This window comes from Saccostrea cucullata, unplaced genomic scaffold (genome assembly GCF_032062105.1).
Source record: "Saccostrea cucullata isolate Sc308-1 unplaced genomic scaffold, CSIRO_AGI_Scuc_v1 ctg11800, whole genome shotgun sequence".
NCBI lineage: Eukaryota > Metazoa > Mollusca > Bivalvia > Ostreida > Ostreidae > Saccostrea > Saccostrea cuccullata.
Genome location: NW_026922615.1, coordinates 7940 through 19706, shown reverse-complemented (window position 1 = coordinate 19706; position 11767 = coordinate 7940). Strand labels below are relative to the sequence as shown.

The 11767-nt window shown below is 34.8% G+C and overlaps 1 protein-coding gene across 1 annotated transcript; it reads right to left on the bottom strand.

Moving 5' to 3' along the window:
- Positions 1–4982: 4982 nt before the first annotated feature.
- LOC134262085 (uncharacterized) lies at positions 4983–7201 on the bottom strand (the record flags this gene model as incomplete). The annotated part of the gene is made up of 1 exon (XM_062744474.1): positions 4983–7201. A coding segment is annotated over one exon (2020 nt), but the record flags the coding sequence as incomplete, so codon positions are not given.
- Between the last annotated feature and the right edge of the window lie 4566 nt (positions 7202–11767).

Sequence of the window (11767 nt, the reverse complement as noted above, 5' to 3'; positions counted from 1 at the left end):
GCACCTGCCCCCCCCCCCCCCCCCGGTGTTCTGGAGGTCCATATTTGTTACGCACCTATTTTGCACTGTTTTATGAATTTTTGAACTCAAAAACTGTTCGTTACATGTACAATGTATCTGCTCATATTCCAATTCTATGGAATCCGGATAGGGCCATGCAGTTCACTATCGCACCATCGAGGTTTTGGTTGATAATGCGATGACACGATAATGCGATGACGATGAAGCAATGGTGCGATAACGATGAAGTTATGTTGCGATAGTGCGATAACGATGAAGCGATGGCGATGGTGCGATAGCACGATGAAGCGATGGTGCGATAACACGATGTTGCGACAGTGATGGCACGATGGTGCAATGACGATGACGCTATGGTACGATGACGATGAAGCAATATTCACTTTTACTTTATCGTTTTATCGCATCATCGTCATCGCATTATCGCTTGATCGCATCATTGTCATCGTGCTATTGAACCATAGCCCCATCGTCAACGCATCATCGCTTCATCGTTATCGCTCCATCGAATTATCGCGCTATCAAACTATAAGTCGATAATCGATGGTACGATAGTGAACTACATGGCTCTATCCGGATTCCATATAATTCACTGTACACAGCTCTTAGATTATTATTTGATTTTAACAAATGCCAGTTCTGCTTTATTCAATGATCGATCACTACTTAACCATTTTCTATTTGAATTTGACCATCATATTTATATAATAGCATATGACTATTTAATGTATTTCCTTTTTTTCTAAATTATTATTTAATATTATTATATTGTGCTATTGGAACTTCATTGGAATCTTTTTCTATGTATATACAAATGAGCGTTGAAAGGATGGTTTTTTGCTTGTAAACAATGAGGGAAAATGTTCTGTCTTCCACTGAAGTACACATCGTATAGTGTATACATTTCTTATAAACTGAGAGATCTATAGAACAGAAAATTCAGACATCTTGTAAGTTAGTTTTTGATACTGCTGAAAACATCACTGGTTGGTCCAGCTAGCGCCCCTAGCGTTGATTTGTTTCCCAATATAACCGATAAAGTTAACGACCGGCTGGATCTTGTATTCACTTACTTTAGATTTAAACAAAATGTCTCATTAAGAACAATATACACACATTGTTTACTTAAATCGAGCTGTGCTTATTTAAACAAAGAATCTCCGGAGTTCGAAGAATTTTAAAGCAGTAATGTAGATTGCTCAATTACCATTTTCTGTTTTATTCACCAATATATTCGGCATACAACTTCAAAACTTGTAACTTAATTAATTACAGCGGTTAATTAAGATTGCTCCTATGCAGAATATATTTAAATTACTTCATATATCAGTCCGTCAGAATTCTGTTCGAACAAGACGATTAACCCCGTTTAAAAAAAAAAAAAAACGATTACAAACTTGAAAACACGCTGGAAATGATATTTTGAATATATTTTATGTAATAAAACTAATTTGAATATCATAAGTTTGTGGAATAAAAAAAAACTTTGACGAGGAATAAAGTGCGATGGAAGTAAAAAGCAAATATATAAACCTCTTCAAAATAAGCTGCATAAAATGGAGATCTCCAGAATTAGAATTCGAACATTCCCTATTCACGGCTTGAGTTACCTCCCTTTACTTAAAGTGCTGCATTCCCTAAGGTTTATTGATACCCTAAAATTAGAGATAACTCTTGATGACATAAAAATATTTTATAAAGGTGAAACGTCTTTTTAGGTCACCTGAGTCACTCATGTAACCTATTGCTATCCGTTTTTGATATTTGAACATTTTCAACTTCTATGAAACCGCTGAACCAATTTCAGCCAAGTTGATGAGCATATGGCATACTATTTGGGTAAAGGGAAATAAAATTTATGAATTTCAGAGTCCCTGCCCCCTGGGGCCTGAGGGGTGGGGCCAAAACTACAAAATTGAATGCAATGAATTGAATCTTTATAAATCTTCTTTGCTCCTGGACATCAAGCGGTCAAACTGTTGGCATGATTGTAATAAGCAGTGAGCCCCCTACCAAAATTGTGAAATTCATGACCCCAGGGTCAGGGGTTCTGGTGTTAGGGCGGGGCTATGTAGATCATATAGTGACTGAAAGTGCATTATTTCTATGAAAATTTTCTTCTCTACTCCTGGTTACTAAAAAAAATAAGTACATAGTTATGATAAGCAAGAGTGCCTCTTCACAAATTTTGGAAATTGGTGGCCCATGGGTCATGGGCTCAGAGTGAAAGGGGGGTCTATTGATAATGTTATTTTGAACATTTTTTTGACTATATAGTTAAAATACTTTATTTTTTTGAAAATCTTCTCTGCTCCTGGGTAATAAAGAAACTTACAAAATACATAGTTATGATGAACAAGAGTGCAATTTTTGAAATTGGTGGCCCCGGGTTGAAGGCTCTTGTTCAAGGGGAGCTCTATAAATTATATCGTGAAAATACATTAATTCTTTGAAAATCTTCTCCTCTAATCCTGGGTATTTAATAAAATAACACTGGCGGATTTAGGGGGGGGGGGGCAGGGGACCCGGGCCCCCCTTTTGAGTCTTGAAAAATACACAATATTTGATAAGTTAATGTTTTTTGGTGTGACTGTGGGCCCCTGCCCTGACCTCAAACTGGTCGGGCCCCCCTTTTCAAAATTTCTGGATCCGCCACTGACTTAAGTACATAGTTATAATGAGCAATAGCGCCTCTTCCAAAATTGTGAAATTCATGGCCCTTGAATCAGGGGTTTTATTGTTAAGGGGACTCTCTATTCCTTTGTTCATGTATTATGCGAATGAGCTAAGTACTAATTTATGATGAAGAAAGATACCTCTTTCAAAATGATTAATTTCAGGGCCCTCGGGTCAGGGGTACTAGGGGGGGGGGGGTTACATATTCTGAAAATAAGTAAATTCTTTGAAATCTGCGAATAATCAGAGGTGGGATCAGGTGCCATGGAGGAGTGAGCATCCCCTGCCAACCGGTCACTGCTCCTTGTCATGATCGGGAAATAACGGAAAATCCGTCGTCAATTCAGTGTATAAATAATGGACTAACAATTAGATAAACAGGAATCACGATTCCTTTTTTTAATACAGGGATGTTGGCACTTCGAGTTTACGGGGAGCATGGGGTATGTGAGCTTGCTCATTTTTTCATTCATTTTTGGCTCACCTTAGCCGAAGGCTCAAGTGAACTTTTCTTATTAAAAAGTGTCCGTTGTCTGTCGTTGTCGTTCAGTGGCGTTGTTGTCGTAAACTTTTCACATTTCCATCACATTTTCTCAAGAACCACTCGACCAATTTCAACCAAACTTACTACAACGTATCCTTGGGTAAAGGAGATTCAATTTTTTTAAATGAAGGGACATGCTCTCTTTGAAAGGGAAATCATTATGAATTAGTGGAAAATTAATTGCATCTTTTAAAAATCTTCTCAAGAACCACTGGGCCAAGAAAAATGAAACTCATGAGGTAGTATAGATTCAAGTTTGTTCAAATCATGACCCCCAGGGGTAGGGTGTGGCCACAACGGGGGATCAAAGTTTAACAAAGGAGTGTATAGGAAAAATCTTTAAAAAATCTTCTCAAGAGCCACTGGGCCGGGAAAGATAAAACTAAAGTGGAAGCAGGTTTATTCAATTCATGACCTCCGGGGGAAGGATGAGGTCACAATAGGGGTATCAAAGTTCAACATAGGAAAACAAAGGAAAAATCTTCTTCTCGAGAACATCAAAGCCATGATTGTTCATATTTATATGGAGGCATCCTCGGGTAGTGTAGATTCAATTTTGTTCAAATCAAGACCCACCGGGGGAGGATGGTAAAACAAGATTTTTAGTAGGAATGCATAGAAAAAAATATTCTGAGGAACAACAAAGCCATGATTGATCATCAATATAAAAGCATCAAAAAAGGTAATTTAGATTTAAATTTGTTCAAATCATGACCAACCAGGAGAATAGAGAAGCCATTGGAGTGGATCATTGTTATACACAGGAATGTAAAGGCTATATCAATAAAAATTATCATCATATAAACAGAAAAGCCATTATGTATCATATATGTATTTATAGAAAAGCATCCGTAGGAAGAATTGATTTAAGATTGTTCATATATCCCCCTCCCCACCTCCCCTGAACCCACTTTTATATCTTAACTTCCATACTCTATCGATTTTTGCTTTTACCTATTGCTAGTTGCTCAGGTGAGCGACGTGGCCCTAGGCCTCTTGTCAAATTAAGCAGAAAAATAGTTTATGAAATAGAAAATATGTTACAGTTAACTGGTCCACATCTTGAGTCTTATTTATTTAAAAGTAGTGCAATAAAAGGTATAGAAAGCTGCAGAGAGTGAAAGTTAACAGAGTTACTTCAGGCAAATACTTCTGACCTTGATAACCTGTTCTGGTTATTTGACCAGCTCTGTTTTAATAAGATACATTTATTCACTGAGTTTTTAGGGCAACTTTCGTTTCGTCGGACCCAAGAACACAACTGACCGAGTGGTCCAATATCTCACTCAGTGGTCCGTCATTGATCTTTCATGCCCGCTCAGCAAAACATTAGAAATGCTAGACTTTTTCGCATAAATTTGTATAGAAACAAATACTTTAAGGTATAACGACGATAGTTCTTCTTCATCTCATTGAAAAAGAACCTTATATTAACCGCCTTGCTGACTGATGCAAAAAGTTAAATTAGTGAAAATTATTCCCTCATTTTCTAAAGAGAATCTTCTTAAAAGTAACTCTTCTTTTATAAGAAAAATAAATTCATTTATTTCTCAATTATAGACAAAAGGACTAAAGTTGGACATAACTTTGAGTCAAATTTTAAAGCCCAAATTTTGTCTACTGGGAAAAATTCAAAAGATCTCTATAATACATCAAAGCCTGACATTAAACAATGATATTACAACATCTCCATGTTTTGGGTTTGGTTTTTAACATAAGATAAGACCAACCATTTTCATTGGAATAAAGAAGGGATAAATGTTTCAACAAATCAGGTGAAGAACAGCAGGGCCAAGGAGACTCAGTTGAGCATTGATATCCATCGACCTCGTATCTTAAATTTAAGAATAATCAGAGACCATAAAATGAGAAATAAAGGTACATTAACCCTATCAGGTAATTTTTCATAAGTGTTTGGCATTTATTTTACTAATTAAGTTATCTTAAAGAAGGAACCCTTCCTGCTCTATTCTCATTTTTGTAGCTGTTTGTATTTTGTGGAATGGTACTTGTCTGAGAGATTGTTGGTATGAGTATAGAGCAGCCTGGAGGTTCCCTGTCACCTGTTGACAGATCCCCAGAATCTGCCACGATATGTCTCTGAGACGTGAATCTATAAACTGACCCTGATCATAGTGAACTAGGGTCTGTAGATTATCTAGAGCTGTTTGTACTCTCATTGTGTCTACATGTCTGTAGCACAAGATTTCTAGCATGTATAACAGAATATAGGGTGGGACAGTTAATTCAGTAATACATTTCTGTACAGCAGACTGTTGTTCTGGTATCAATTCACTGATGTAATGGATTTCATTGTTAAGTCTGATAGTCCTTGCTACAGCCTTTCTCATTTTTGTAGACCAGGACTGTCCCCCTACAGCCTCTGTATATATCTCTGTATCTACATTACCCATATAGATCACATACGGCTGTGCTAACTTGACCTTGATCATCTCTATAATAGATAAAGCTTCCACGTATCTAAGTGTCTTGTAATAAACCATGGCTATGTACAGCATGTCAGTAATGTAACCAAATTTGGCTGCCAATTTCAGCATGTGACAGGAAATTTTGTTAGCTCTATACCTCAGTTTGTTTTTATGTGTTTGAGTTTCCATGTGTAATATAATAGCACTTCTCTGAAGGACAAAAGCTGTAAGACTCTGGAGCATCAAGTTTTGATACTGTGTCAGGAGGGGTGAACCTATCAATTTTTCTATTTTTTGTAGATATCTCATACAACTTTGTATGTTTGATTTGACTAATGCGTTATATCTCTGTATTTCATTATAAAGGTTTTTGTCAAACTCAGCCTCAGAAATCAGAGTATGTTCATCTGTACAGATGGAGAGTCTGGGGTTATGAAGGACATTTATAATACAAGACCGGATGGTGGGACTGTGTAGCAGGAGTGCTAAACCCTTCTCATACAACCCATACAGTCTAAGAAATAGCTGATGTTGTTTGACGCCATGAATTTTACACAGAAACATGTTGTTATCTGGAATGAAAAAATTTGGGCAGTCCCCCTCATACACCCATTTAAGAATGAGTTTGAAACAGACCCAGAAACATCCCAGAACATTTTGTGGACACCAGTGTGGCATTGTATTTTGTTGAATTACCCAGAAAACAGCTGTCTTCATGTGATAGGAGCACAGTAATTTATCATCATCACCTACCCTATTGTTAATTATTTCTGTTAAGAACAATTTTAGTAGGCCGTATGTTAAGAACTGACAGTGGTTCATTGCATACACAAGTTTTTGCTCTGCTAGAGAAAAAGAAATTCTCCATTCAAGGTCTTCATTACATCCTAGATTATGTCCGATTGCTACAAAGTGACATCCATTTTTTACTATATCATCCACAAAATGAGGCGGGGGCCAAAAGTGACATCTGTCTATCCATGAGGAGGCAGATGGAGGCCAAAAGTCACAAACAAAACAGTAGGCTTCATCATATTCTAGTGTTCTGATTTTTCCACTTGCACAAGGTCCATGGCGAGTTGACTTTCTTTTTAATGCCGAACACACGATCTGTATGAATTTAGAACTAGATATATAGTGCCTATTATAAATTATAATGCAAGCTCTCTGGATTTCAATGTACATGCTTGGTGACAGTAAATATAACAAAGTGAATCCTGGTGGACTATCAGAACAGTCACAGAGGATCAGTGTTTGTCTGTTTGTGTTGTAATACTGAGACTGAGATAATTCCCAGATCACATGGTGATTGTTTGGCCAGTGCATGATGTCTAAATCTGACCCTTCCAGTCTCAATCCTTCTCTTTGACTTCCACTCACCATCACACTTTCCTCATCACTTGTTCTCACTTGATTTTCCACCATCTCCCAGATATCCATCAAATCTCTCCTCATGGCCACCAGTTGTGAGGTCCCCATTTTACGACATAGTCCCACAAACACTGACTCTGATATATATTGTATGGCTCTTTTACTAGTAAAAATAATTTTTAAAAATCAATATAGTAATCATCAGAAAAACACTTATCTATATTCCAAAAAATAAATAAGCTTATACCTGCAGATTTAAAGAATGTTTAGAAATATCTACATCATCCCTACTCTAAATTTTCTGAATTATAGTTTTAATATTATTTTTTTTCATAAATGTACAATAAAATAGCAGTTTTCTAAAATATTCTGATAAAGTTAAAATCAAATATTTTGAAAGTACAAAGACATGTCGATCAAATACCATCAAAAATTCGAATTTTCAATAACTTTAAATAAGCATTTTATTATAATTTTTCATAAAATGCATGCTTATATATCATCACAGAAGTCATTTAATTATACAAAAAGGAAAGTTTTAGAAAATATGAACCAAAAAATTCTCATCTTCAGAAAAGCAAAACATAGTCATAGCATAGTCATGTTGAAATTGAAATGCATCTCCATGTATAGTTAAATCCAATAAATCTTAAATCCTAGGTCTAAAATGGGATAAACATAGAATCGTACTTCTTCAGGAAAAAATGTCATAATAGCAGGTCCAAATTGGCTAAGAGGGCATTGTTTTGCCATAGGACAATTATTTACCTTTGAAAATGCTTTGAATGTTTCAATCGTTCTAAGGTTATTATTTATTTACTTATCAAAGTCTTAAAAGAAACTGATTTACATAAGATAAGCCTTTTTATACGTCATACATTTTGTCCTTAAAACTTACATTAAATAATTGTGTGCGCCTCTAATGGAGTCCATGTTAAAAGGTGCTATATTTAGTAAAATAAAAATCCATCTATTTTCGTTTTGATTTATATTGCCTTTTTGTATCATTGAATAATAAAATCATGGAATGGCATGAATGACAGCCAATTTTTAAGAAATAGATTTCAATGAACAAAAAATGTGTAAGAAATGCATGCACATGTATTTTGTTTGTGGTATACAAAAACAGCCATAGTTTTAATTGAAAGCAGGCAAACTTTGAGAAAGGTAGTAGATTGATTACTTGAATTAAAACAAGAGAAGAACAAAAGCTTTAATTTCTCTTGACCTCCACAAGGGCATACCTACTTTGGGCCTAAAGGCACCTCCCAGACCGCTGCTTGTGAGAAAATCCCACCTTCCTAACAAATATCCTGGTTCTCTTTACTCACTGTTTGGATACTACCTACAGAGGGGATGCTTACCCCTCCATGGCATGTGATCTCATCTCTGATGATTTAAAGGTCTGTATATGCTCCGCTACCGATTTATTAGGTTTTAATTGACTTTTGAGCTTGATTTTCCATATGTACATCAAGATTTTATTACATGTACCTGAAAAAGTATTAATTTAATACAAATTACCTTTTTGGGTAGAGCAGTGCCACAAAAAGGATACGAAGTTTTACATAGAAATGTACATAAGAAAAATCTTAGAAATCTTCTCAAAACATTTAGCCAGAAAAGCTGAAACTTATGTGAAAGCATTCTTAGGTAGTGTAGTTTCTAAATTGTAAACATCATGACCCCCGGGGGTAGGGCGGGACCACGTAGGAAATCCATATTTTTATATTAAAATATATATAGAAAAAAAATCTTAAGAAAACTTCTCAAGAACAACTTGGCCAGAAAATGTGGAATTCATCCTGGGTTAGTTAAGATTCCAAATTTTTAAAATCATGACCCCCTGGGGTAGGGTGGGACCACAATAGGGAATCCAATTAACAAAGAAATATGTAGGAAAAAACTTTAATCCTTGGTTAGTGCAGATTCCTAATTGTAAATATCATAACCCAGGGGGTGGGGATTGCAGAGCCACAATAGGTATTACAAGGGGGGGTCTGGTAAAGAATGACTACAGGTATAGAATTACACGAAACCATGTGGCTCTTGCAAAGGTCAAGATCGTAGGCATTTGGATATGTTGTTAACTATGATTTGATGAAGTAATTACGTATTTCACAAGGCCAAATATCATAACACAAATTGCAGTAAAATTAAATTCAAAGACACACTGTCATGACGTTTTGATACAATCTATTAAGTAAATGATGATTGAAATACAATCAATCTTTTATATGGTATTACTATCCCAATAGGTATCAAGATGTAACAATAATTGAATTAGGAAGGGAGACGGCCTCCTGATTTGCATATAAAATGGAAGAAAATATTTTATGATCTGAGATTTTCTTTCCCGTCATGCTTTCCTTGAATTTTGAATTGCCACTTATTATTCATTTTATCTGAAAAAATAATAAATTTTCAAATTAAATTTAAATACCACTTGCACAACTCTTTCGACGACAAATTTGCATTAATTTTGGAAACATTGCCTTTGTCTAAGTTTCTTTCTCTCAAATTTCATTTCTTGATCAATGCTTAATGATTTTTTAATGTTTAATTTGCTTTTACAGTTATTTTCTTTGGTCATTTAAATGTTTCATCAGTTTTCCGTCTTCAACATTAAACTTCACTACTACAAGGCTTCGATCCTTAATCTCAAAATGTCTTCAACCAGTTTTCATGTCTTTGGCAAATTTATATGTACAATTGTGCTCTTTATTTTACTTTTTTCTTCTATTTCCTGATATGATATAATTGCCTTTGTACTTTTCAAAGTTTTATTTCAGTTTTAGAGCCCTTTCCGAATTACCATCGATTCGGGAAGTTCTTTTTAATGAGTACTGAGAATAACATTTTATTTGTGAGAACTTTATTTTCGCATAATTACTTTGGTGCTGGGCTTTCGATGAGATTTACCACCTATTTTACATACAAGATCGATATTACTACCTGCGTTGCTTCAGATTTAGTCCATTTTCTTTGTATCGGAAATGCCTGCGAGATTTTGCGATATCCTCGCGTTGTTTGAGGTTTGGTAGAAGACAAAATATACAGCCTGGATTTTAATATTTTAAAGCTCGGATTAGTTGTCTTTTAACCTTAGATTTCTTGTGCAATATTTGACGTTATATAAAATGTCTGTGTACAGTCTTTATCACTGGTCATTCCACTTTAGTTGTAGTTTGGGATTTTTATCACTGGCTCTCGGCGATCACAACTGACCCCTCTTCAGGAAACATAACCGTTTGCGCGCACGCGATGGACTACTGTATTATCTCTTCACAACGAAGTTGCATTACTAAATATCGATGAAAAAGAAACAGACATTTACGACACAACAGTCATGTTTAAAACTAATTTTGAATTTATTAATTCGTGAAAAATAGAGAAGGCGTATTTATTTTATCATAGTGAATACAGCCAATTAAAATGTATTCAGCTTACACCGAGTATGTTCAAAATAAATGTAAAGTACACGTTGACGAATTTTAGAAATTATGCATTATCAAACTCACGTCTCGGAGGTTATAACACCGGTTTCCGCACGTCTCTTACGATAGTTGTATAAAATTAAATTTCCTATAGTTTCAATTCTATATCAAGATCAGGTCAATTGTACGCTTGTTATGAATCCTATAACTTTTAAGAGAAAAGGACGTACATTAATAAATATCACGGAAATGTTTTTGAGTGTCAATATATTTTTGAGCTAGGTTTCATAACTGATCTAAAATTGATTTATTTTTGCATTAAACCAATCTGGAATCAATATCTGAAATAAATTATTGTGCGTAAGCAAAAGCAGTTTTCGTCATTCAAAAGAGGAAAATCCTACTGTATTGTAGAGTCTTCTGTTGTTTTAGTAATTATATCTACGCCAGTTATTGATTGTTAATTAATGCAGACATATACGTCGTCATAATAAACTGCTCTACAAGGTTTTAAGATATTTTTGATTTCTGCTTTTAAAAATATATGATTAGATGAAATATGATAACTTTGTGGTCATTTTAAAGTAATACCGACATTTAATGATTTCACTTACATATTAAGGAATTTTACTATGTGACATTGTTTTGTAGTTTTGAGTATGACCGATGACTTTAAGTTAATTTAGTATAGGAATCCTCACTCGTTCATGACACCTGATCCTGGAATTTTGGAGGTCCGTGTCTGCTTTGCTCCCATTTTATATTGTTTAATGGACTTCTGGACTTGAATACTTTTCATAACATATATAGTTCCATATATTTCATTATATAACACTCCGTATTACTGTAGGGGAAATCCAATGGATATATAATATTTTGTCTCTTAATTAAATTATTAGCAGTTAATGAACTGTTTGCTCCCTCATCTCTGTATCTTTTATATTTTGTTGCAGACTGATTACTAGTATTTATTTCCGGCCCGCAATTCACGAGGTGGTTCAAAGAGATTCCAGGAAAATCTTTCTTTTTAAATTCCATTTCATTTGAAGTTATTTATAAAATTTATAGCATCTTACGTTCTATTCCACCTGTGTTGGTATTTCAATTTTAATTCTTCCTAATATAGTTTTCCCCACGCACACAGCACATAAAAATAGACAAATATATAACATATAGGTTTTTTGACCGACGTCATCAAGTTAATAATGTATATACTTACTACAGTCGAGTGACAACGCAGGTATATTCCTGTTTGTATCATTAACTCTGACGAATTATAGATCGATTTTTAC